The sequence below is a fragment of the Colius striatus genome, chromosome 2 (genome assembly GCF_028858725.1).
Source record: "Colius striatus isolate bColStr4 chromosome 2, bColStr4.1.hap1, whole genome shotgun sequence".
Classification (NCBI taxonomy): Eukaryota; Metazoa; Chordata; class Aves; order Coliiformes; family Coliidae; genus Colius; species Colius striatus.
Window position 1 is genome coordinate 63,277,277 of NC_084760.1, and position 27,476 is coordinate 63,304,752.

Genomic DNA, 27,476 nt, shown 5'->3' on the forward strand with positions numbered 1-27,476 from the left:
CGGGCGCGGCGCAGCGCGGCCGCTGCGGCCCCGCCATGAGCCGGAGGTAGCGGCGGCGGTGCATTTCGCAGCCGCCGCCGCCCGCCCGCCCCTCCGCGGCGGCGGCCGGGCCCGCGATGCCGAACCAGAAGGGCGGCAAGGGCAAGAAGAACAAGCGCGCCAACAGCAGCGGCGACGAACAGGAGAACGGGGCGGCGGCGGGCGGCGGAGCCGCGGCGGCGGCGGGCGGCGGCTCCGCGGCTGGTAGCGGAGCCGGAGCGGCGGCGGGCGGCAGTGGCGGCGGCGGAGCGGGCGGCGGAGCGGGAGGCTCGGCGGCCGTGGGCAGCGCGGCGCCCGGAGACGTCAAGAGCGGTGAGCGGCGGCAGCGGGCCGGGCCCCGCGGCCTCCCGCGGCGGTGCAGGCGGTAGCGGCGCGTGAGGGGAACGTGCGGGCAGGCGGGCGCCCGAGGGCGGCGGGGCTGGGGGAGGAGGCGGGCGGGCGGGCGTTCATACGGACGCCGCCCCGGGCCCTGTGCGGCTGCAGCCACCGCCACCGGGTTCTCCGTTACATGCACGGCGGGGTGGGGGGGCTGCTTCTCGGTGCAACGTTCCGTTCGGTGACCAGCCGCAGGGCAGAGGCCTCCGCGGCGGCGGGGCTGACAGCGGCGCGGGCGGCGGCAGCCTGCCGACTGGCCGGCCTGCCTGCCTGCCTCGCGGTGACCGCCTGCCGTAGCTGAATGCGGAGGGGTTCCGCCCTCTCACCCGCCCGGCAGCGCGGTCAGCGGGCAGAGACCGCAGGCGGGCGGTCGGGAGGTGCAGCGCCCGCCGGCCCCCGGCGCCTCTAACCTTGTTTCGTACCGAGTTGAAAAAACCCGGCTTTATTTCAACGCAATTGAAAATGGAGTCCTACTTTTCTGTCCATTTTATTTGTCGTTTTACAGCGGTTGGGTTTGTCGGAGTAAGACACTCACTTTTCAACCATTTTAATACCGCTTTTGGTTGGTGGGTTGTTTTTTTGGTTTAGAGCAAGATTTCGGGAAGGTGTTTTCTTGCAGAAACTTGCACTTTTGTTCATGTGTGGAGGTAGTCTCTCAGCAAAATGATGTTTCAGGCTAAAATTAAAGGTAGGCTAGGATATTATTGCACTTTTTGTTAAGCCAGAGAACCCCACGTCTTAGGTTTACTGTTAGATTGAGAAACTGCAGCACAGAGTCCCTGTGCTTGACTTTTTTTCACTTCACAAGTCAACTTCAGCATTTTGCTCTCGATGCTTTGTAAAACTGATGTTTTACTTTGTGGTGGTAGTTTTGCCTGGCTGCTGTTAGCCAAAGGTGGTTCCAGGAATCTTACATTGGTTTCAAGATGTCTTATTTCAATGTATTATTTAATGGAAACTTCTCAATAGAAATATTAGCAATTAATTACAAATCACTTTGGCTCAGAAGGTCTTTGCCGAAATGCTTTTGTAAGAGTATTAGTTAATCCAGAGAATCACGAAGAATGCTTAGAATTTCTTTTTTGGGATTTAGTTTTGCTTTTTGTTTGTTTGATTGGTTTAGGGGTTTTCATTTTTGGGGTTTTTTTTCAGTATTTGGTCTAAATGAGTGAACAAGGAGGAGGGAAAGAAAATTTAGCAGAAATTAGAGTTTCTGGAGAGCATTTTTTCATAACTTTAGTTGAGTGGTTTAATGTGTGGCATCTGCTTTGCAGGTGGTGTTTCATACATGACACTGTTGGCTTTTATTTACTTTTTGAGGTGAGGAGAAACAGCTATGGAAATTTTTTCACTCAAGCACAAGCAAAAGTAGAGGTGTGTTTCTGGTACGGCTGTTTTGCATGAGGATGAGGAAGTGCTGTTCCTTGTGCAGATGCCATTGAAGGTGATATCAGTGAACTGTGTGCCCCAGGTACCTTAGATATCCTTCCTTTATGCTGGCCGGCTTCCTGAGAAGTTGAGATTGCCTTTCAGAGAGCTAACTTGAGATGCTCCTTTGTTCTCTCTCTCCCAGCTTTCATATCACTTCAGTGGTCAGAAACATCTTTTGACTCTTTTGCCAAATTCCCCCCTGTCCTTTTTCTTTCCCCTCACAAAAGACGTACAACATTGGCTTCAGCCTTTGCTGTAAGTGTCTGGTCAGCACGTCTGATCTCGCCTTGACAGGATCATTGTGTGTTAGTTGTGTCTTTCATTTCAGCTGATCATAAAGGCTGGAGAAGTAGATGTGGTTGCTAGCTTTATTTTATGTTGGCTGCTGCACATCAGATAATCCTGAACTGTAAGTTTAATAAATTGTATTTTCACTGATAAGTCCAAAGCTTTCAACAGCTTTGGTTAAGGAGATGAAAGAAGAAACTACTCCTGTCATGCAACACAACTAGGAGTCCAGCTGTTGTGCAAGGAAAAGATTAGATGATGGTAATGGATTCCTCCAAGTCTTCAAAACTGATGAATCTGAAATGAAGTTGTGTCAGGCCTTGCAGGCCATGGGGGCAAGTATCCCATTATTAGACTCAAGGTGTTTCTAAGAGGCTGTGCACTTACTTGATCACTAAGCAGTTTATGGAGGATGTAGCCTGCTGTAGTGAGTTGTGAAGTTGATAGAGTTCTCTATACACAGTCAAATCTTGCTATTGCATGAGGAGACTCTGGGTTGCAGATTAAGTGTGCTGGGTGCAGACTCTAACTGTGCAGCTGTTGGACTGTGCATGCTGTGATTTGTGCTGCCCAGGCTTACTGGTCCTATGGGTCCCTTGTTCCTGGGCTCACCTTTCTGTCCTGCATCATCACTGTATGTTGTTCTAAAGTAATTTGCATGTATCTGGCATTATCACTCTTCTACTCTCTTCTTACCTTAGAAAAGTGATACATGATAATAATAACCTAACCTGTTTTTGTTCATTAATGTGACACAACAGAAGTATACAGAGGTGAAAGCAGCAGATTTAATAATTGTGAAATTCAGATTAGCTATGCAAACCTTGGCTTTGCATCATGATCTCAATATGACAATCTAATTATGCACTCCCATCAGAACCCTGTTTCACTGAGGGAAAGGATAGTGGTTCAGATGCGTTTTTCGAAGTCTTCACAGTTCTTTGTGGTCTGTGTTTTGTTTCTTCCCCCATCCACATTTTGTAATGAAACAAAATCTTTTATTTCCTTTGTGCTTCTCTGTGGAGCTCTGACTAGTGATGCTATGTAACATACATCCGCTGTTAACTGTACCCTTTTACAGTAGAAAGATGTTGTTCCCTTTTACATTTTGACATATTTAGCTTCAATCCCTGCACAATTTTCCCTCCAAGTCTCAATCCATTTTTGACACGATGATTGAGAAATGTAAGCTGATTTTTCTTTTAATTTTTTTTCCCCTTCCATGAAGGCATCTGTTTATGCTTTTTTTTGGTGGTATTTTAATTTTTGTGTGTTGAGGGCTCAAACTGGTCAAAGGATTCTAGACTCCCACGTGGGAATCAGGAAGGTGGAGAGCATAACCACTGACCAGATGTGATGGCTTTTCTCCATCTCGCACTGTAACATTTTAGCAGGTGTTGGGATGATGCCCACAAGGAGATTTTGTGTTCTTCAGCTGTGCCTTCCTTTCCCATTTCTTCTAGCAGACCAAGCAGGAATTCTGTACGTGATAGATTGATCTTTTTCGACCGAAGTGCATCAATTTTCTGCATGAAATGAACCACAGGTCATGGGAGGAGGGACTAATTTAACAGTATCACAGTGCATGGGGAAACTGAAATGCAGTTTCACAGAAAGCCTCATTTCTTAGATTCCCTGTCTTCAGAGTAGTTGAGTGGCATTCATAATAAATTTTTAGCTTTCTAGCTAATTTTCTGAGCTACTTTTCTTAACCAAACTCAAAAACCTGAGCTGTCATCTTGTAAAATTACACTGGCGGCTTTGTGGGACTGTGCACTTACACCCCTGACTCCACAGCCTTGTGGATAGCTAGTATTCCTGGTGGCAGTGGTTGCTTACCTTCATCTGCACACAGAAATGAGTCTGAGGGGGCAAAGTGTTTTGTGAATACTTTGCCCTGAGCAGCAGAAGAGAAAAAAAATCCAAAGGGTTCACTTCAGATGTGAGGACTCTGAGTGTCAAAATTCTGTCTTGCTGAGTCTGGACACTTTTACACCATGAGCTCCAGCTATTTTGTTCATTTATCTTATTACCTTCTCACTCTGGTCTCCACATAGAGTTGTTTCTGATCCTGAAATTCTTTCTTCCATCGATTTTTTTTCTTTGCACTGGTTCCATTCTTGGTCTCATTGTTCAGTAGACCCAAGTCCTCTTCCTGCCCTTGGTGAAAGCTCTCTTTGCACCTTGCTGTTTCATCTGCTTGTCCTTGTCACTCTAGTGTCTCCAGTGTTGGTACTAAGAGAAGATGTGGGAAAACGATAAGCTGACTCTCCTTAATTGTGCTTTTCACCTTTAATGTGGGGTTCATTATAGCTGTCTAAGTTAAACTAAGACCTTACTTTTTCCCATCTGGCATAGGGGACAAAAACTGCAGAAGTATCAGAGCTGGTGAGTTGTCAGATGGAGTTGTCAGATTTGTCTAGAATCCCCAGGCATGAGATGGATAGAAAGGTGGAAGAAAAAGGCTGTGGGGAAGCTGGTAGAGCATCGTTTCCCAGAGGTAGAGTTCCTGCCACGACAGCTGAGGAGTTGTGTGGATAGTGCCTGTTGCACTGGCCCAGCTCTGAACTTGCCTTTAGTTGTGTTTATAAAATGGGCACCTGTGTTTTTGCATGCCCTTCACCTGAATTTCACAAATTCGTAAGACTGATTCACTTTCAAATAAAAAATATTAACATAGGACAAGTGGATGAAGAGGAAAATTAGTCAGTACAACTGTGACTAATGTATGGAAAGCTGTGACTGGGCAGCAATTAGGGTTTATAAAGAAAAAGAGAGATTATATCCTGGAGGTAGGATAGTTAAAGAGGGCCAGAAAATTTGTCACTGCAATATATAATTTAAAAATGTATTTTTGGAGCATGAATTGCTGTAGTTTTTAAGCATGGATTAATATTTGCTGTATAATGTTCCCTGTTGCATATAACATTCAGTTCCAGTTTGGCACTCTAGTGATGTTCTGTATTGGCATCTTCTTATTACTTAGCTTGCGGGAGTCCCATTGGTATCAGTGAGACCACCTGGAAAATTAAGTTTCTATTCTGTTGCAGTGACTGCAAAATTTAATACCTATTAATTTTCTACAGGAAAACCACTTTGCTTCATAACTCCATTGAGTTCTTCTAACTGAAGAAATCAATTGCATGCAAATTTCACTGTCTCTGTCAATGCAAATAGGATTTGAAAAGACTTTCATGTTAGTTTTAGGATTTTTAAAACATTGCAATTACATGCTTTTGTAGGAAATGCAATTCATCTTCTGAAAATCTTTGCAAATGGAACCATGTCTATGGTATTACATAGTAAAATAAATACCATTCTGTCATGCATGCAGGTACACACCCATTTAATTTCTTTTTAGCAGTTATTTGCTATCAAAATGGTTATCAGTGTACTGTCGGCATTCTGTGTTCATGTGGTTAGTCATGTTCTCTGGTGTAGCACTTGCCTGATTAAGTTGGGCTTGATGCTTTTTAGGTTTCGTATGAGGAAATACATATTTTTTTGAACTGATTGCTTTACTTTATCTGTACGCATCCTCTATTTTCCTCCCAGTGATCTAACAAGTAGTGACAAAACGATTTCTAGTCCTTGGAGACATTTGTAACTTTTCAGCCTCACTTACAGCCTGGCATATTGAGACATCCTTTGATAGTGAAGTACTGTGATGACTGAGAGACATCTGTCCTTCTCTGCTTTTCTTTCTGCAGTGTATGTGCAGTGTCTTTTTCCTTGCATTCAGCTCAGGGTAAAATACTTCAGCTAATCTTCAAAGTGTGTGAATTACAACAGCATTAGCAGGACATGGTCTTTCTTTAAACAGTTTTGATAGAAATTCAAATAATTTCAAAGAGGCCTCTTGAACCAGCAATCTAGTCACTGGAGTGGGTAATTCCGTTTTGAAAGCTTGTGGGATGTTGAGTGGAGTGCTGGCATTTCCTGGTAGACTTTGGTGACATTTATCTTGAAAGCGTTCACTTTAACTTCTGACTCTTTCTCTTCTGCAAAGGCAGAGTCACTCAGTCCTTCTTCCAGGGCTTGAGGGAGATACTGCTGCTGTTCCTGTCTTGAGAGCCTGTTGGGCGAGGAGGTAGCTTCAATCAGAGCCTAGCTGTTGAGTGTGCCTGGTGCTTCCCGTCCACACTTCTTTGCTACCAATACCCATTTTGGGAGCAGCATGCAGTCAAGGTCTCAATGTACTGCACAGGTGCCAAAGATGGCACACAGGCAGGGCTGAGAGCCAGCACAGTGTTGTGAGGGAGATGTCTATTGGAATTGACAGCTCCACACTCAGGAGCTGCTATCTTGCAGAGATGCTGGGTACTGCAGTGAGGGCGATTGCATCTCCTGTTTCCCGCTGAGTCTCCACTGGCTTCTTTACTCTTTAGCTTGGGACATAAAAATACTGAAACTTGGGAAGGACAGACTAATGACACAAACAACTCTGGACTTGAAACTAAAAAAAAAAAAAAAAAAAAAAGTGCTGATTCCCCTTGATTAAATATTTTCTCCCTTTCCTCTTTTCTTACTGTGCTTTTGGATTAGGTCTGGTGGCTGGCTGGATCTGGATGAGTCCAGCCTGCAGTGTTTACATCTGCGTTTGTTATGAAGACATCTACTGCTTGCCACAGTGATCTCTTTATTCCCAGCATGAATGAGAACTTGCCACTGAAAACATGGTAGGGCAGGTACATTAGAGTCTGCTTTAGTTCCTGGGGTAGCTGTTTCTTGAGACACCAGAGTAAGTTTTCTCTAACATTTAAGGGTATTAAAAGGTATTGGAAAGCTACAGTGAGAGAATGTAATGGCAGAAATGCTTTTCTGCAAAGATAACTCGTGTGGACAAAGCAACAGCCACTGTTCCAAACATGTTGATGCCTACCCATTGTGAGATAGTCACTAATCTGTGCATTTACCGTGATAGAGTTTACCAGAAAAATCGACCCAGTGCTGAGGAGTGTGAGGAGTCTTTTCTGGCCAGGGCACAATTGCTTGTGACACGGAGGACCAGTGGTTGCCTAGGCTGGTAAAGCAAACTTGGAATTCACAAGAGAGTACCAGGAGTGCATTGGCATTGGTTATCCTGGTACTGATACAGGTAGAGGCTCAGGCCTGTTCTCTTTGGTAGAGTGAGCTGGTGACATTTTTCAGTGGGATGGAGGGTATTGCAGCACAAGCCAGGGCAAGATTTCTGCTATGCAAAGAAGGTCTGTACATTCTAAGGAAAGCCAGAGCTGGTGACTGAGTTGTTCTCTGTGTTTGCACAACAGATATTAAATGGGAATAAGTTGGCTTGATGATAACTGTACAGATTATGGTGACTTCTACAAGACCGTGTGAATTCCCATGTTGGGTTTCACTGGTGTAGGCAGTTGGTCCAGCTTGAAGCACAGATGGCTATGTAAGCAAGCCACAGAACTATTGTGCACATATAAGCGTCCATCCTTAGTTTGTACAGATTTGCTCTTGACTTTCTGACTGACTTTGAAGAAGTGATGGCTGAGCTGTGAGTGGGTGGTTGAATTAGAGCCACAGATAACTGACACTGTTTCGTGTGCTGATTGCTGATGCTAGCTCTGACAATGATGTAAGTTAGAAAATATTAACATGGCAAGTATGAGTTAAGCTTTCATGATTTCCATAGCATCTTCCCACTGCTCTGTAGTTGCTGGAGCTTTCTCCTTTTTTGTTTGGTTTAGTTTTTTTGTGAAGTGAATCCCTTGGAGGCCAAACATGAACGTGTCAGCATAAGTGAAGTACAAGGAGATGGTTTTAGCACCTATTGAGCCCTCCAGGAGTCATCTGAATTACCAGGTGAGCTAGGGTTTAGTTGCTCCAACATACCTGAAAGCTTTTCTAGGGCAAAGTGATCACTTCATGTGACTCCTCACTTAATACAACTAATATAACTTGCACATGGGGTAAGCGTGCCAAGGAGAGCTGGACTGCTTACAGCTTTATTCTCTTTAAGACCCTTTTGAGGGTAAATATTCACTGCAGCTGCTTGGTCATTGAAGGTAGGATTGAGCTCTGAATTTGCACATAAGTGTCAATATGTAGGTGCGTAAATGTGGAAAACTGTCAGCCAGGCTCCCATTGTGATGAGGAAGGCTGTCAAGTCACTATCTCTCAGAGATTCAGATGAGTCAGCACTGAGTGTCACACCAGCCTGAGTTCCATCGGTTGCTCACTGAAGATGGACTGCTGGCATTGCCTTCTCTTTACATGAACATAAAAGGGAGTATCATGACACAAAGCCTGTGTTTTAGATGGCTTACTAGGTGCTGTCTTTTTTTTTTTTTTTTTTTTCCCCCCTCCCTCCTGGAGAATGACTGGAAACTTTCATCAGTCTACAAAGATTATTTAATAAGTTGTGGAGAGTCATCAGGCATCATCAGTGAGTGTTATCAGTATAAGCCATGAGTTGAGCAGTTTTGAAAGACTTCTCTTACCGTTTGTTGGCTGTTATTTGTTGTCTATGCCTGCCTTTTGGATCCACTTGTGAAACATTTTTTCGTGTTACATTCTTCCTGCTGCATTTAGGCTCTTAGCAAGGTGACTGGTCATTTCTGCATTGCCGTATTATTTGTACTGTTTAACCACTTATGTGTATGACAGTACCATTTTGTCATGACTTGGTAACCTTTTGAATATTAGATTGTGTTTCAAGGTTCACCAAAACAAAGGCATTGGACAGTTAATACAATTTCAGGCTGTTTTGTTGTTGTTTTCGTGGTTTATTTTCTACAACTGCATTTCAGTATTAGCACAATAGTATTGTATGACTTCAATTAAAATAAAACTATGCTGATGGCAGAGGAAATTCAGAAGATTCATGCGGATGGTTGGTAAAGAGTAGCCTTCCACAGAAATGACTCAGCTCTAGTTCAAGTTGTCAGAATTAACAATTCCTTGCTGTGTAGGGTTGTGTGGAGAGAGCACTCTTCATGGGAAAGCAGATGTAGAGATTTAAGTATGTGTCCTATAGGTACCCTTCTGGCCTAGGTAATGTGCTGGCAAGTAAAGTGTCCTTAGCGTAGATGATGAGATGCTAGAGTAACAGCAGACCAAAAGCAAGCCATAGTAACTGTCTTGCAGTTGATCTAGTGGCAAGACTATAACTTTTTTGATGATTTCTTTTTCCAGATCCATAGCAACTGTCACCTGACAGTTGTTTTAAGATGACACTAGGGCTGCCTTTTCCAGCAGCCTCTGTGCTTGTCTTTCCTCTGCCCCTGGCCTCACATGTTTAACACCTCCCTTGAGTTTTACCAGTGATAACCAGTCTGTGCGATGAGCTGAAATCTACACTGATGAGTACAGGAAATAATTATGTGTTTTTGTCCACTCAAAAACTCTGGTGCTTAACACAATGGATAATGTGGGAATGTGGTGAGGGGAGAGCAAATTTTGCTTTAGGCATCCACACTGGGGACTTCTAACAAATAAAAGCAGTCATGAAACTAAAGCTGTGGAGTCATTACATTTGTCTTGCTGGGTGCATCTTTGGTTTTGTGATGGATGTATAAACAGAAGTAAGCAACATTCTCCTCCATTTACTTCACTAAAGGGAAGTTCTTCAGGCAGCATTGTTCTGCTGGTTTTGTTTGCATCACAAAATGGGAAGGTTGGTTTTATAGACCAGCTTTCTTTTTTATTAAAGTTAGAAAATAGTTAATGTGGGATATTTTTTGTTGAAGGAAATTTGTCTAAACTGTCTGTTTCTGTTCCTTGCTTTTATAGATGTTTATAAACATGAACAGAAAAACTGAGAAAAAGCTAAACACTCAAACCAGCTTCCTTGCCATCTTCTGTCATGTTTTCACTTTTGAAAGAAAAGTTAATTTTATGGTACTTCTGTCAAACATAAAACATAACCTTGTTTAAACGATGAGCTATCTTTGCCCAAGTGTACATTTGTTTGGAATATTGTACTTTGCTTCTGTTTTAAAGGGCATTTATATGCTGCCCCTTGCAACTGTTTTCAGAATTACTGATCAAAATCACTACAGCGGAAAATGAGAAAACATTTATCTTTTTTATGTGGAAACAACTTCTTGAAAGAAACAGCGTGCAATTGTAGTTGCAGCTTGGCAACATGTCTGTTACAGCCTTGCACTTCTGTCTAAACATTGAAGCCGTTCTGCTACTCTCTGTATGCTGTCTTGTTTTGTTCTCTTACGCTGTTAAAAAGCACCTTGGAAGTGAGAGGTGAAATAGAGGTACTTTATTTAGGCGTTCTTTCAGATGGATCTGCTGGGAGAATGGATACTGGTAGTCTTTAATTTTTTCTGAAGTTCAGTTTTGTAACTTCGTATACTCTTTAATTTTTTCTGAAGTTCAGTTTTGTAACTTCGTATACCAGAAATCTGTTGAGCTCTTAACTACTTGGAAGCAAATTATATTCAGGTGACAAACCAGATTGGGACTGCAGGTGTGGATGCACAGTTTGGCCATGTGAATTTGTATTTATTCCCCTTTATTGTCTCTACAAGAATTGTTGTACTGTTATCATAAAACATTAAGACAATGATTCTGACTCTGATTTTTTGAAGAATAATCTCAAAATGTGTTTCTAATTAATAGGAAATAGAAGGGCTTGATAACAAGAATTTTTGAAGTTTTGTAATTCTGCAGTAAGTGATTTGTCTAATTTATGAAATGGTGATAACCCAGAGCACTTTAAAGGGTATGAATTGATGGGAAGAGCTTTTCACATTTACTGATGTGGCTTCCATACTAATTGATCCAAATGTTGACTCTTTTGCTCCTAAGACATATCTGTTGCTGTGAACTAGAAAATTTTTACAAAAAGTTGCTTTGTTTTTCTTTTTCATCTATTTTTTATGTAGTAACATGTGGCATGATTTTGTTTGGTAGGCTATATGAACAGAGAGAAGTCTACAAGGGATGTTCAGTCCTGCACAGACTGTTTTGTACAGATAGACTGCTGGAATTTGAAATACTAGGCAGAACCAAATGTTGGCTTTTCATGTTGTGAAGGTTTCTGATTTCTTAAATATGAGGATACTACAGAAGTGGTAGAACTCTACTGAGACAATTTTCATTAGCCATGCTGGATCCTTCAGTTTCTGTTACAGAAATACTGTAGCACCTTTATAAACCTGAAAGTAGATACTTTGACTAGCATGGTGTGTTGATTTTGACTGGGATAGAGTTCGTTTTCTTCACAGTAGCTAGTATGGACTGTTCTGGATTTGTGCTGAGAGCAGTATTGCTGACACAGGGATGTTGTAGTTACTGCTGAGCAGTGTGTACACAGAGTGGAAGCCCTTTCTGATGCTCTCACCACCCCTCCAGCAAGTGGGCTGAGAGTGCACAAGAAGTTGAGAGGGGATACAGCTGGAACAGCTGACCCCAACTGACTCAAGGTATATCCTAGACCATGCAGTGTCACTCTCAGCATATAAAGCTATGGGAAGAAAAAGGAAGGGGGTGACATTTGGAGTGATGCTGTTTGTCTTCTTAAGTAACTGTTATATGTGATAGAGCCCTGCTTTCCTGAGGGTGGCTGAACACTTGCCTGCCCATGGGAAGTGGTAAATGAATTGTTATTTTTCTTTGCTTGTGTGAGCAGCTTTTTTTTTACCTATTAAACTGTCTGTGTCTCAGCCCTCAAGTTTTCTTACTTTTATGCTTCTAATCCTCTCCTCCATCTGACTGGGGACGAATGAGCAAATGACTATGTGGTGCTTAGTTGCTGTCTGGGGTTAAATCGTGATGCGTGGTATTAACCTTACTGTTGAGCATGACATCATGGCAGAGAGACCTGTTGCTTTTCTAGAGTATTTCCTATGCTACTGCAGTGGCTGTAGTGAAATGTCAGATGAGTTCCCAGGAGATGTGAGTAGGGACCAGCTTCTCTTAGCAATAATATTTCGCAAAGCAATCTCAGTGCCACTGTTTAACATTGAACTCTTCTGTGTGGGAGAAGGCTCTTGTTCACTCCAGCTGCCCTAGACCTGCTTTTGCTGTGGTTAGCAGATAGAAGATCAGGTGAGGGAACATCTGAAAACTTTGTTAATAATCTAAGTAACTTAAATGTTGAGAAAGATGACACTGTCCAAAACTTGAAGCTTTTTCTTTCACAAAGTTATGCTGTGTGGGAAGTTCCTTGGGTAATCTGCCCTGTGTAATTCTCATGGAGAACCTGGAGGAGATTGCATTCCATGGTCCCTCCATTGACCAGCCAGGGAAAAGGGGGAAAAAAAAATCTGTTGAAAGTCACTTTTACAATAGCCTCTAGACATCCAGTATATGATCATAATCATGCAATTGTGTACACATTCTGTAGAATACATGAGCTGTGGGTTTTTTCTGTATTTCAACCACTTATGAATTTCAGTTTTTGTCCACATAATGAAGAGGTTATAAATTTCTCAGATGACTAAAAATCATGTTGTTTTGTATCCAAAGCAAAAAATGTGTTCAAAGGCTAATCAGGGAAACGCTTTTCTTTTTCAGTCAGTTAACCATGCTGATATGGATGAACAAATGTAAAGTCTTTAGTCTAAACTGGAGATCCCTAGACTTGTCTATATAGTAACTTTCTTGGCTGTCAGCTATAATTATACCTGTGACTGTTAGAACATTTACACTCCGAAATGCAGGGGGAGCAGAAGTGGATTTTTGGCATGTTCTTTCTTCCTGTCTCCCGGCAGTGCTGGAAAGGAATATGTACCAAAATAGATGAATACAGGAAATATATGTGAGAACTGTTCATATCGGTACCTCTGGTATCTTGCTGCACATCTGACTTCTGATGTTTTGTCTTCGATGGTTTCGGTTTAACTGGCTTCCCTGAGACGAGTTTCACGAGGATGCTCAAAGTACAAGCTATACTTTCAGTTCCTAAATCTGATGAAAGAATGACTGGCAATGAAGGAAAACTTTGCAGAGGTGCTTGGAGTGGCATAGTGTGACTTGAAGTCTGGGAGAATGGGTGGGAGAACTCTCTGAACTGCTAAACTGACAGATTTTGTTTCAGAATGGGTAAGTTACTTTTGCTCTTGGCCAGTGACATAATACTCAATAATACACAGTAAAAAAACATGGAAGAAAAACTAGTCATTGGTAGGCAATAAAATTTATGCTTCTCAAAGACATTTCAAAACCTGCATGTTCTTAGTGGGCTTTTCAGAGACCCAAGATGACCAGTAAGAACGTAGGTGTGACATGTATAGAAGGAACTTCCGAAGAGTTGCTAGGGAAAGTCTCTCATCTCTATGCTGTCCAGTTCGACAATTTAACATCTGAACAAGTCCGTACTTGAAAATGAAATTGACTTTTTTTTACTCTAAGAGAATATTTCTGGGAATGTGCTTTACTTGCAGTTCATAGGCCAGTCCTTGAAGGGAAAGATATTGCAGAAAATTCTCTTTGTGCTGCTTCTGGCATTGGAAATGGAGGCAGAGAAATGAAGTGAAGGATGTGGCATTGTCCAGGGAATGGCTCGGGAAATTTTTTTCATGCTCTTTGTGCTCATCTCTTCTGGGTAAATAAATAAGTCTTCAGAGCTACTGTAATCTTGTATTTACTGAAGGTAACCTGAAGAGTTTGTTTCTTTATAAACTTTTAACAAAAACTAGTTGGGAAGGGGCTAAACCACTAGGATTCCAAAGGTCTGGTGTTGTAAAGAATCTGGTTTGTGTATGGCTGCTGTAGTACAGGTGATGATGAGTAGTGTGTCTGTTGCTGAGAGCTTGAGTAGAAGTAAATGTAGCAGTGTAAAATCTGTAATTCTACTGCAAATTATGTTGTATTGTTTGTGCTAGCAGTGACAAGAATGGGATTAAAAGCAATGCAACTGAGTAGTGGTGTTTTTTCCTTGCATATCAGATGAAAATTGAAGTCCTAAGGAAAAGCTCTGGATTACAGCAGCCTCTCTCCTCAAGGCTTGGTGTACCTCTTTTGCAAGTCCTGGAGCTCTGACTGAGACCAGGGAACTGCAGGGAGCCGTTTGCTGTTTTGCGTGGAGTGAGACAGCACTTGACCATGGAAAACCATGAAGAAGTCCGCTAATACTTGAATGCAGCAATACAGAAGTTAAAAGGCAGTCTGCCAGCACTGTTGAATCAGTGTTTTTTTGGTGAAGTGGAGGAAGTAGGAAGTCAGAAATACAGAGGAGAAATATTTGTAATACTTGAGTAAGCATCTGAAAACTTCATAATTAGAAACTCTTAGGATCCAATAGAAACTCCAACTGAACATTTCCTGTCCTTTTTGTGCCTCCCAGCTGCAACTGAGGAGCCAGAAATGGGAGTCATCTGTAGTCCGAGGTATGGGAAAATGTCATTGGTCCATATATGCAGTAATTTTTTTTTTGTAGACCATTTTTGTGTAGAAGCTGGGATTGTTGCAAGGAAAGAGCTGAAATAAACTGTTCTTTGTTCAAGGATACAGCAAAGGCTGCTACTCTGCTGGTAAAAGACCTTGTGATATTTGTTGTGGGGTTTTTTTAGCCTGTGTTTGAGAACTATTTGTGAAACTTAGCTATCCAGCAGGTCGGTGATGATGGTAAACTCTGTATTTGTCTGAGCAGTGTAATGAAGGCCATCCTTTCTGTACCAGGAACATCAGCTGTTTGCCCTGCTTTTCAAAGTCCTGTGATTCCTTCTTCTCTCCATAGCGGTTGTCTCATGTTCAGTCTCAAAGAAAAGATCAATTCCTGCCTCTCCCTGTGATTGCAAAGCCAAGCTGTATTGCCTACTTGTTTTTCAAACAAACATCTCTGTGTGTTCTCCCCGTGTTGCCTCTCAGGCTTCAAAGCAACCCTCCAGAAAGATCCACAAAGCTTTCTCAGTACTTCTTAAGGCCTTGCAACAGTATCCACAAACCCTTGAGGAGGGCTGATGCTTCAGAGGTGCTTTGACTTTGAATATTAAACAAACCATAATGTCATTTTGTTTCTTTTAGTCCCTCATTTCCTTATCTCCTTTCACGTACTTTTTTGGCAAATATTGCTTTTTACCCTGACCCAGAGCTGGTGCTTGTGGGCCTTTTGATAATACGGATCATGAGCAAGAGTTTGAGTGTATATTTGGCACCGTGTTTAAAGAATTACTGCTGTAAGTGGGCCACGAAGTTATTAATGTACGTGTTTTATCTTCCACAGAAGCCCCTTGTGCTACTCCACTGATCTGTAGCTTTGGAAGGCCAGTGGACCTGGAGAAGGATGACTACCAGAAGGTTATATGCAACAACGAACATTGTCCATACAGCACTTGGATGCACCTTCAGTGTTTCTACGAGTGGGAAAGCAGCATTCTCGTTCAGTTCAATTGCATTGGCAGAGCCAGGAGCTGGAATGAAAAGCAATGTCGACAGAACATGTGGACAAAGAAGGGATATGACCTGGCTTTTCGCTTTTGCTCCTGTCGGTGTGGGCAGGGTCATTTAAAGAAGGACACTGACTGGTACCAGGTGAAGCGAATGCAGGATGATAAGAAGAAGAAATCAGTGTTGGAGAAGAGCACGGGAAGGTCGATGGCAGAGTCAGCAGAGGAGGCCAAAAAGGGCAGGCCGGCCAACAAGCCACAGAAAGGCTTGAGTAATGACCTCCAGCGAAGGCACTCGATGGACAGGCAGAACTCGCAGGAGAAGGGCGTCATGGGTGGCAGCTACGCCGTCCGTTCGCCTTGTGTCTCTCCTGGCCAGTCCCCACCTACTGGCTACTCTATTCTTGCCCCAACACATTTCAGCGGTCCTCGTTCCTCACGATACTTAGGAGAGTTTTTGAAGAACGCCATTCACCTGGAGCCCCACAAGAAGAACATGGCCGGTGGGGGCATGTTCAGGAACGCGCATTTTGATTATGGGGCAGCTAACTTGCAGGCACACAGATCGGGACACTTTGATGCTCCTGTGCAGTTCTTGAGAAGGCTCGATCTGTCTGAGCTGCTCACTCACATCCCCAGGCACAAACTGAATACTTTCCATGTGCGGATGGAAGACGATGCCCAGGTGGGGCAAGGGGAGGACCTTCGGAAGTTCATCCTTGCTGCTCTTAGTGCCAGCCACAGGAATGTTGTAAACTGTGCGCTATGCCACAGGGCGCTGCCAGTGTTTGAGCAGTTTCCGCTGGTGGACGGGACTCTGTTCCTTAGCCCATCGAGACACGATGAGATTGAATACGATGTGCCCTGTCACCTTCAAGGTACAGGTTGTCTGTCAGTCATGCTAGGTTTCATTAAATGGCAGAATTGCCTTCTGTGCCTTATCCCCCTCATTGTAGATTTTCATCCAGATTCTGCATTTATAAGCAGTTCTGTAAAACTTGAAGTGGCATCCAAATTAGTCATGTGGATCAGATTGAAACACTTAGAAGGAATTAACAAAAAGCAAATGCTGTGTAGAAAGATCCATCCCTTGTATTTGGGTTTACAACTAAGAAATTTCTCATCCGGTTTATATAGGGAGACCACAGGAAGGTTTCCCAGGCAATCTGTTCTGCAGTGCGTGCATGCCGATTTAACTGCTGTGAGCTTTACTTAGTTACACCTCAGTCTTTTAAAGAACCTTGTAAATTTAAGCATGCTGTGCTGCAGCATGGGTGAAAGTTGTGTTTGTACCACCGGTGAGATAAGATTTATGTCATCTGTTTTCAGATCAGAGAATATCAGTTTTGGTTTATAGCAAATGATTTTTTTTATAGGGAAGGAACTACAGTCTGTCCTATGTTAACATCAGCCTGGAGATGCTGGGTGTAGGAAAAGTAAGCTTTAAATATAGTGGCTTGAAGCCACAATGGTATAGTGAAGGTTTTAGACTCATTTTCAAACTCCTACCTGTTCAGACTGCAACCTGATCGTGTCCCACATCTGAGCTGAGTTGAGACCATGGTGTGTATTACTTTTCTCCTCCTAGATAAACGAATGGATGTGAACTAGGATGAGCTTCATCTCTTCCTGAAAGCTGTATCTCAAACTAAGCGATGAAGATGGTACAGGGCAAAACATGCCTGTCCTGCAGCCTGCTGGCAGCCAACATGGTTAAAATGTCAGAAAAAAGCATTCACAGTTTGGTGTCCAAAAGCATAGAATTATATGCTGAAAAGAGTGCTGGGGAAACATTAACAAGAGATATTTTAACACTGAAGTTTCTCTCCTTTCAATAAAATTTCTTATAGCACATGCATGATAATAATATACGATATATAACGTTCCTTTACTCAACAGACTTTGGGTTTTTTTCTTTCTTTCTTTAAATCACCATGCACTAAGTCACTAAACTGTATTCATACTAACATTATTGTTTCTGTCTTGCCTAATGTACTTTAAGGAGAAAAAAAATGATAGGCAAGCTGAAAAAACTCCAGGATAAACAGAATAGACGTATGTGAGATAACAGTGCTTATTTGCTTTGGTGTGGAGGCATGCACAATGTACTTGTGATTTTTCTCAGTACTAAAGGCTGGTTTAGTAGTAGTGAAACTCATCACTTGTTAACGTTTACCACTAAGAATGTGACTCTGAACTATTAGTGCTTTTAAGTGAATTGCTCCTTACCCATTGGACAATACATGAGACAAGATGCTGTGAATAATTAATTGTTGAAAGTTTTAGCTTCTTGTCCTGGATGAAATGGTTTATTATCAGAAGCACTCTTTGAAATGAAATTAAACTTGCAAGGTGCTGTTCCAGAGTGTTATTTTCTCTTCAGTACAGAAAATTACTACTTTTGTTTCAGGCATGTTTAAGATACCTCATTTCCTATGTAACAAGGAGGATTAGGCAGTGGGAGATGCAGTATTTCAATGTGTGGGAACAGTGCAGAACTTCAGATGAGGAAACCTACTTTATATTCTTGCACAAAACAAAACTTTCTTGTGTGGAATTATTTGAACATCTCCAATCTTCAGTGTTTATTGTATTTGAACTATGATCTTCGTACATTTTCTAGAGCTGAACCTCGTTTTTTATTCCATAACTCATTTTTTTTACCAGCTCATGCTAAGTAATTGATTTTGTGTATATACATATATATATATATATATATATATATACATGTTAAGAAGAATCTGATTTTTTTTCTTCTCATTTCTCTAAAACAGTTCACTTAAAAACCAAAACAAGTTAAAAACCAAAAACTTAATTTTCAATGTGTCTGGTATGGACTAATCATAAATTGTTAAAATTGTCTTTTTATCTAGAGGAGATACAAGGTGTGTGTGTTTGTTAAATTACAGATTATGATGATTTCAATACTTTGGTGCTAAAGAACACAAATTACAACCCAAAACAGACACAGATTTTATGCAGTCCTGTTTTGTAGCTAGTTCATAACTGCACTAGTTTGTAACTTTGTCTGATATGGCACTGCAAATGTTACACTTTACAAAGTTATTTCACTGTCAGCCCACTTCTAATAGCCAAGTATTAAACTACAAATCAATTCAATCACTGCAAATCTGGCGTAATCTAGATATCCCATTTTTGCAATTTGTGCAGGGCTTTTTGTTTTGTGTGAAACTTGCACCTTGGTTTTTGCATTTAGTCACATTTATTTAGAGAAAATATTTTATTTTTAAGTCTGAGAGTTTTTATGAAAGTCAATATAACCCAGGTTTTGAAAGTCATTGTGCTCACAGAACCTGAGGTTGTGGTACGGGTGGTTAGATTTGTAGTTCTGAGTGGTGTCTTAAAGACAATGTATGTGTAATATATAATGTTTAAAATATACTTACTATTAATGAATGGTCATGAAAATTACATGAAAGAAGATGGCTCTTATGGCTGTTGCTTTTTTCCGTGAGGGATATCAGGTCCTTAGTTCTCTCTTTGCTGGAAGATTTTGGCAAGTTGTTGAATGAATCTGTACCCATCTTGCAAATAGGTTTCAACACATCTCCACTTCTTCTGACAAGTGGAGACGAAGCTAGGGTGCAATCCTGGATTTGGAAACACGGCAGCTGATCGTATAACTTAACCTGACATCTCTTCATGGAACTTCAGCAACTCCTTTTATAAAATATTTTGTTAAGGTCTACCAGCAAAGGGAAGAAGGGAGAGTGGGCAGGGTGATGACTAATTCCTGGGTTTTGCATTGATGGAAAATAGCTTCAGTCAAGCCCTACATATTTTCCCTAGAGAAACTTTTTTTTATCATGTACCTTTAAAAAAAAGAGAAAAAAGTGAATGAGGTGTGATTTGTGTCACTGAACAGCAAATAACGCATTGCAGGAAATGTCTATTTTAATCTTCTGTTCTAGTCTCCTTAAGAAGTGTCTTTCCTGTCCACAGGAAGGCTTATGCACCTCTATGCTGTTTGTGTAGACTGCTTAGAAGGGGTTCACAAAATTATCTGCATTAAGTGCAAGTCCCGATGGGATGGAAGCTGGCATCAGCTGGGAACTATGTATACCTACGATATTTTGGCAGCATCTCCCTGTTGTCAGGTTAGTACCATATGTGAATTAAATCTCTTGAGGTGAAATTCCAACTGATGATAGGTAAAGCCAAGGTTTGTGTCTCTGTTCTCCCTACCCTTCTTTCATCCTTCTAGCCTATGAATGCAGTACAAGAAAGCTGTTGCTTTGTCTTGACTTAGGAGGCACAATGACCTGTAGCTAGACAAAAGCCAATGCCATGGTCACTGATTAATATGTATGTTTTTAAATAAAGCCCCTTTAAATCCCTTCACAATGAAATCTGATGCTTAGGATGGTTATTAGTAAGTATGTTTGGCATCAGATATCATTCTGGTAGTATTTTAATAGTAACTGCATATTTTGAGCAGATGTTTATGTATTCAGGTTTCTTTTAGTTGTTTCAATGTTTTTTTGTCATGATATAATTGTAGCAAAAAAGCCAAGGGAACAGAATAGTGCAAAGTGTCTTTGTGCTTGGAGATTACCCAGCTCTGCTTAATCTTTGCTGTGTCTGGCTCTGGTGATGGTACTCTACCACAGCCTGAAGCAGCTTAGTTTTCATTAAATGCTCTCTTCATCCATACCTTGGGTGAGAAAGAGCCAAGGCCTGGGATTGCTCCATAGTAGACATGTCTGAGGCAACAGGATCATCACTTGTCCATGTGATGGGTAGAGCACTTTGTGCAGGTAGGGGTAGAAAGCCTGGGGCTGTTTTGCCTGGAGAGGAAAAGACAGTGGACCATATCAGTGCTTACAAATACCTAAAGGACGGATGTCAAGAGGATGGGGCAAGTCTTTTTTTTCTGTAGTGCCCAGTGACAGGATTAGGGGAAATGAGCACAAGCTGGAACACAGGAAATTCCACTTGAACATGAGAAGAAACTTCTTTCCTGTAAGGGAGCCCTGGTACAGGCTGCCCAGAGAGGATATGGAGTCTCCTCCTCTGGAGTTTTTCAGAACTCACCTGAACATGTTCCTGTGTGACTTGACTGAGGTGAAGCTGTTTTAGAAGGGGAGTTGAACTAGATGTTCTCCAGAGATCCCTTCCAACCCCTGCCATTCTGTGAAAAGACATTTGTCTGGGAAAGTCTCAGTGGTCTGCTCGAGGCAGTTCAGGAGTGGGATGTTACCTTTGAACATGCAGGTGTTGTGCTGACTGAGAACAGAAATGGACTTAATCAGAGTGGGGTTGCTTTTTGGTAATGTACACAATTAAGAACAATCTAAAATATAGTTCTGTTAATACACAAAATGCCATTTTGTTTTAAATTAAACATATTTGCCAACTTGCCTCAAAGGGCAAGTGTTGTTGCTGCTACAGGTGGAAATTACATTGGTAACAATTAAGACAGTGATGTTACTTCCAAATTCAGTGCCTCTTGAGATTGTGACTTTTTTTTAAAAGCCCTTTTTTTTGAAAAATGAAATACTGATGCCGATTTGCTAGCTCTGTAAAAACTGTGAAATTTCAATCTTAATTGCTTCTGTTGAATGCACACGACAGGAATTAAATTCTCATTATACAAGAGCCTTAATTATATGATTAATGGACAGTGTGACAGTACATGGTAAATGGTAGAACTGACTACGAAATCATTAGCTGTGATTGTCAGATAATACGCGTTACTGTTTCACCGCGATTGTTACAGGTGATTCTGTGCATACAGAGAAATGACATTTAAATAGATAAACTCTATATTGCCTTGCTAATTCTATTTTGAATAATTTCATACCTTGTTTCAAAATATTTAATTTTACATCATGAATGTGCATGTAGAGAAATGGGCTGCAGCCACTGTCAGGCTAGCACCTAGCTGATATACTGAATTGGTAGCAAAGGGGGAAAACAATACTTCAGTTAAGTAAATTGTACAAATCCATACCCCACTAGATGGTATTTCTTAGAATTTTTGCTTTTCAGGCAGAGCTGTGGAGCAGGTGATTTGTTTCTTTTTGAGTCCTGTCTCAACAGTAATAGTACATTAATAACTTCTTCCTTTCCTCATCATAGGAAAATTCCTTAATCAAAATTGCCATAGAAAATATTTTTTTGTTATTTTCAGTGAAGAGCTGAAGCTTTCATTAGTGTAGTGGGCTGCGAAGTTAAGCTGTGATGGATACTCATTTGCCACCTTTAGTCTTAAACTCCTTTATGGTCTCAAATCCCTTCTGCTTCTCTTGAGTGTTTCAAATAGCTTGCTGAGTGTTCACACTGCCTGTTGCTTTCTTTACATTAAATGGGCTACATTTCCCAGATAGATTTCTTCTGAATTCTTTTTTATTACTGCTGAACGTTAATAGCTCTCTCTGCCCTGACTCTTGACTTTTAATTATTTCTCATATCCACCCAGATAATTGGTCCTTTCTCAGTTGGATTTTGTGTGTTTGAAGTGATGTTTAGTTTACATAACCTGATAGGTATTATAAATGTTTAGATAGATACTTAAAGTGATACAATACCATTCCATGCTGATAAAGACATGGAATTACACATTGTTAAGATTAAAATACTGATACATTTCATAAGCAGATCATGTTCAAACAACAGGTTAGTGGTTGAATTGCATGGCACAAATGTAAAATTTCTCTCTGTGCTTTGGGGTTTCATTAATGATTTCATTGAGACAGCACTTCTTGTGCTGGAGATTGAGGAACTGGTTCAGAGATTAAGCAACACAATCATTTGCCTATGTAAACATTGAAATTCTCTACCTCTCATCAGTCAGAGTGGGAGATAACCTACTCTCTAGAGTTTGGCTGTGGTATTTCATGTGAAAAACGTTGTGTATGCCTGTGAGTTACCAGTCAGATGAGGAATGTTTTTACCAGCAGTTCCCATTACTGCCACTTTCCTGACCTCTTCCTTCTCCACTCCGGCAGGGCAAGGAGCTGTGTGTGATGCCCTCTATTTCAGAGGTGAGGAGCAGAGGCAAGTTTGGTTTTTAAAAAGCTTGTTTGCTTGTTTCTTTGTTTTTTTACAGGCTCGACTGAACTGTAAGCACTGTGGGAAGCCAGTAATAGACGTACGGATTGGCATGCAGTATTTCTCTGAATACAGCAACGTACAGCAGTGCCCTCACTGTGGAAATCTAGACTACCATTTTGTGAAGCCATTTTCCTCATTTAAAGTTTTGGAGGCTTATTGACGAAAGCTTTGCTTTAGTAATAGCTATTTTATGGGTATTTCAACTTTATTACATATCTTTTTATAGGATTCATTCTGTGATGAATTTTAATTTCTTTTCTAACTGAAAAAGCAGCTTCTTTGTCTGTGTACATATTAATATGTATATATACATGTTAAAACCAGAGTCCTCCTGACAAGATCTCTGTGAAGGTTGAAGGCAAGCCAATGTAATGGCCTTTGAATATATCCTGAGTGTGGGGTAAAGTTCAGCTAAAAATATTTTGGGTTTATTTTTTTGTATAATTGTGATACAGTTTATAGGAAGGATGTGGGAAGACATACATCCAGACAGAGAAATATGTCCAGTTGGAGAGTGGGTAATTGTGTAAGGTGATTGACCCTGCAACTTAGTGGAAATGAGAAATCCTAGGAAAGAAACCTGTCCTGTTACTGCTGAGGTCAGTCAGCCTTCCCATGGGTGCAGGAGCTGGCCCCGTGCTGCCAGTCACCTCAGCAGGCTTTCTTTCAGATTTCCCGAGGTGGTGTAAATTAAGGTATTGTGACAAGTGAATGTAAATGTATGCCAGAAAATGCAATCTTGAAATTAATTACTTTTTTTTTTTTGGCTTGGTGTCTTCCCTCTTTGTGTGTTTGCTGTATGTTGCCCTCACTTGATGGACCGTACAGCAATAGTTCTGCTTCCACCATGGCTGTCGTGTGCCCAGCTGGGTCATCTGTTCATACCAAATCAAGCCGGAGGTCTTAAAATGCTTTATTTAAAGATGTTTCTTCACAGATGTGTTAGGGAAGGAACAGGCTGAGCTGAATGAGGATGCATTTGTATGTGTCTGCTGAGGCTTTGCTGCCTACTGCAGACTGGTTTGACTGGTGTGGAAGGAGGACCACAAAGAGGGATCAGGGCCATCAGAGTTGACAGGTAGAGTAAGAAACATGGTATCACTTCTTAAAACAATTCATTGCTGCACTTTTATCTTTCAAAATTACATTAAGTCCAGGATCCAAACACTTGGAGTCTTTTTAAGAAGGCCAACTTAGTGTATGTACTTTCTACGTGCCTCTGTGCTGTACATCATAGAGTATGTACAGCAATTAATTTGAATTGGAGGGCTTGGCCCTGTAGACTCTGCAGGTGATTCTTAGTTCTTGATTTTCCTTTCCTCAAATAAATGTTTTTAAATAGGTCATTAATCTTTTGCTTGGTTTCTTAAGCCATCTGAGATTCAGGGGAAGTTTGTATTTTTCTCCATAGTATATTTATGGGGTGTTTGTCCACTTGAGAGATGTGAGTTTTGTTTCTTTTTACAAGGTGGGATTATTTTTTAAATTCTTTTTTTTAAGTTCTTTTTTTTTCCAAATTAGAATATTTTTAAAGAGTGTAACTGTTGAAAACATGATCTTGAAAATGACCCTGATACACTGCCACCATGGGAAAGAAAACAAAAAAGTCAAAGGTCAACGAAGTGTTTTGTTTGCTGGACTGAGAATTTTACTTTCTGCTAAGTTAAGAAATTGCCATGCCCGTAAAACTCAAACTGAATATCCACGTTTCCTTGTATATAAAAATGCCAAGTTCACAAGTTCACTGGCTGTCTTCAGTGCAGAAATAGCTCCTTTTAACATTAGTCACTCTGAGTAACGTTCCAGCTGCACAGAGGGCTTATGTTGGCACAGTTGACTTAGTATTAACTTGAGTGGTCAACTTGTCCTTAGAAGCCAGCCAGTTCACATTAATGGTTTTCACATCTGGGTTGTCCGTTTCAAGCAGTTTCACTGGTGATCCACTGCTGGTCTCTCAACAGTGTTAGCAGGCTGTGGTAGCCTTCATCACTGATGCTCCTCTCCTGTCCTTACTTACCTGGCTTCAGGTCTGGAGCACGTGCTTGAGGTTTTGTATGGTGGTTCCCTGTTTGTGACAGTTTTGGGGAAACCTGTTTCCTTTCTAAGGAGAATTATAAGAAGGACTTTGAGAGCCTGCTAACAGTGTCCTGGTATGGCTACCACAAGTTAAGTTACGCAAAGCCCAGTGCAGTAAGACCAGCACTGTAACCATTGCCTATAGGAGCAGGAGCTGGCCTAGGTGTATGTGGGCTGGAGGAAGATGTTGAGCAGATAAAACTTGGTAGACTGTGCCCTGTAGGCTTTCCTTGTGGAGAAAAATCAAATAATAATGTGAATTAACTCCTCAAGGAGGATGAGCCCTTTTGGCGGTATGTTGAGCAACCTGGTGGAGTTAGGGTGACTACCAAGGTTTGGAGTTGTGTGGGCTGTCAGTACTGTGAGAACCAGACCAGATAGGCAATGGCAAGACTGTTCTAGTGGCCTGAAATCAGACGGCAAAGCCAAAGCTTGTGTAATGAGAACAATGAAAGGCTAATCTGGCAGGGGGGTTGGACTAGATGATCTTTCGAGGTCCCTTCCAGCCCTTTGAGATTCTCTGGTTCTGTGATCTGTTACTGTAGTGTTCAGTCTCAAGTGCCAGTCACTTTTGCCACGAGTCTAGGATGTTAATTCCCACTTAGGCTACGTAGCCTTGCTTACACACTTTGTCCTGTGCTTTGTGAGGGGAGGTGTCACCATACAATGCACATGGTTGGGAAGAAGTGGGATCTGGAGTCCTCCTAAATACTTGTTCATTTGCTGTCCTTAGACTAGCTTATTTTATAATTGTGTTCAAATAACTGAGATGCCTCTCCAGATATCTATGTGTGACAATCAAGAATGACATGTAAAAAGGGAATTTGACCAGCTTTAAAAACACAAGTATATGAAAGGGTGTACAGTATATTCAAGTCAAAACCAAGTATGCAGCAGAATGAGAAAATGAGAAGGGGAAAGCATATTTGAAGTCTTAACAGTGACAAGGAGCTATGTAAAAAGCTATCCAAGAAAACAATTTTGTTCTCCATTAGCTTTTCCTTTTAATTCTGTTATTAAGTGAGTCTTAGCTACTGCTTGAGGAAATGCCTGTTTTCTTGCAAAACGTGTCTCAACTGGAGGCTAGCAGCTCTTGTAGTGCTGTAAGAATGATCCTCGATGGAAACCAGCTGAGCTACAGAAAGATGCCTCTGAACTTTCACTCCAAAGTAAATAGACTCTAATTTGTAGAAAATGGTTTCTCTGCTTCTTGCTGGTGCTGAAAACTGGTCTTAGGTTACTGCAAAATGTGTACTTTCTGTAATGTGCATCAAATTGAAGTTAAGCAGTCAGGCCCACCCTTCGGCCACAGGAGATTCAAATGGGCTTTGCGTAAGTAGAAAGGCAGAGGTAACTTTTTTGGCACGAAATGGCTACTTCAGAGATTAAACTATACCACAGTTGGTTTGCATTCTGCCTTGACAAGCACTGGAAGTAGTCATAAGCTTTTCAATGTGTCAAAAGGGCATTGTTTCCCTAGCTAGTGAGCTGCTTGCTTTGCTTGTTTGGCTGAAGTTTATTGTTCATTCCCTTTCATCTTTCTGATGCTATATGTTCTTTTTAATCTGGCCTGTGGTCAGATTAAATTGTGCCTGAAATATGTTTTGTAACCGAAAATACAGTCCTCTAGATTTGGAGGTTCATTCTACTTAAGTGCACGATACTCCTTGTGATAGTGATGGGAGTTGCATGTGCAAATGCTCTTCTTTCCACTAAATTCTGCTTTTCATAAGGGGAGGCTTGCATTTAGATAAACTTCATATTTTGAATGTGTAAAAATTAATTCATCCACCAGTAGGAGATTTAAAAGTAAATTTTTATAACTATAAGTAACACAATGGACGTCTTTTACATGCTGATGCGTAATTTGACATCTGTCAAGATGAACTGCCTGAAATTCTTGTTCTGTCTAATGATGCAGAGTCATTAAAACTACAATATTCTATAGGGTATCCTATAGTGTATTTGCATTAACATCTCCGGTAGCAAGGAATGTATTCATAATGAATTTAGTTGGGAAAATATGGAATATTCCTACAAGAGAGACATCTAACCCAATTTCTTTCTTTTTTCTTTCCCCTCCCACCCACCCTTGTACTCTTCATTTTGCTGTACCAGCTAACCAAGGACAAACATGTTGTAAGGCTGCTGGTGAGAAAACCCCTGAAAAATATACTTGTCCATAAAGGTTTCTTGTTGAGACATTCTTGGATTGCACTTTTGCAGATGGAAGAATATGTACATAGCAAATGAATGTTGATGAAATTAAAATAATTGGTTATATCATTTGCGTGTGTTGTTAGAGAATATTTTATTGTGACTTCACTGTATTAAAAAGTAATAAATACCAGAGAGCTAATGGTGTGGGTTCTTCTTTCCTCCCTTCTTCTCTTGACTAGTTTCTTACACCTGCTCTTTACTGAGAGACTTACTCTAGGAGCCAGAAGTATTAAAGGGCTCAGTGAAAACAGGTTTTCAGTGTCAATTAAAATGAAGCTTTGATGTAGTCATTTTGAAGACTACTGTACTGAAAGGGTGGGTGAAAGGTGTGATGTGTCCCCCTGCAAAACAGAAGTCCTGTTTGCTTTGTTGACATTGGAAATTCTCCCTCCGTAGCGTAGCTTGTCATCTGGGAGCTGTTTCAGGAAGGCCTGTGTGCTGCACCAGCTGTTGCCAGTGGGGATGAATAAAGGACAGAGTGCTGAAGCCTTTGCTTCTGGTTGAGTCTGTTAATGGAAATATGCCCTCTGGTGCCTGAGAGATATGAGAAAGGCTTCTGTAGGGGAGAATGGCATATGGTAGCACTTAGCAAAAGGGTTTCCTAATCATCTAATTGTGCATTTTGGCAACCCTTGTTCCATGTGCCTACAGCAATTTTTCATCCTTTGTGTG

General features: G+C 41.3%; 1 protein-coding gene across 3 annotated transcripts; it reads left to right on the forward strand.

Annotated features, from left to right (window-relative positions):
- Nucleotides 1–26,943, forward strand: HECA (hdc homolog, cell cycle regulator). 3 transcript variants are annotated; one of them, XR_009818240.1, is made up of 5 exons: nt 2–351; nt 15,269–16,309; nt 19,395–19,549; nt 22,504–25,753; nt 26,703–26,943. XR_009818240.1 is itself a non-coding variant. In XM_061990803.1 (4 exons), exons 1-4 carry the CDS (start codon nt 117–119, stop codon nt 22,666–22,668), a joined length of 1,596 nt encoding a protein of 531 aa, XP_061846787.1. In that variant the 5' UTR covers nt 2–116; the 3' UTR covers nt 22,669–26,943. The 3 variants fall into 3 exon arrangements, 2 of the variants coding, with proteins under 2 accessions (XP_061846788.1, XP_061846787.1); XM_061990803.1 differs by having other exon boundaries at nt 22,504–26,943; XM_061990804.1 differs by lacking the exons at nt 19,395–19,549; nt 22,504–25,753; nt 26,703–26,943 and adding an exon at nt 17,020–18,001 and having other exon boundaries at nt 1–351.
- The last annotated feature ends 533 nt before the right edge of the window (nt 26,944–27,476 follow it).

Excerpts from the sequence above, each read along its gene's own strand:
- HECA (XM_061990803.1), top strand. The coding sequence starts at position 117 with ATGCCGAACCAGAAGGGCGGCAAGGGCAAGAAGAACAAGCGCGCCAAC. Across the intron at positions 16,310-19,394 it reads TGTGCCCTGTCACCTTCAAG|GAAGGCTTATGCACCTCTAT; the intron begins GTACAGGTTGTC and ends TCCTGTCCACAG. Across the intron at positions 19,550-22,503 it reads CAGCATCTCCCTGTTGTCAG|GCTCGACTGAACTGTAAGCA; the intron begins GTTAGTACCATA and ends GTTTTTTTACAG.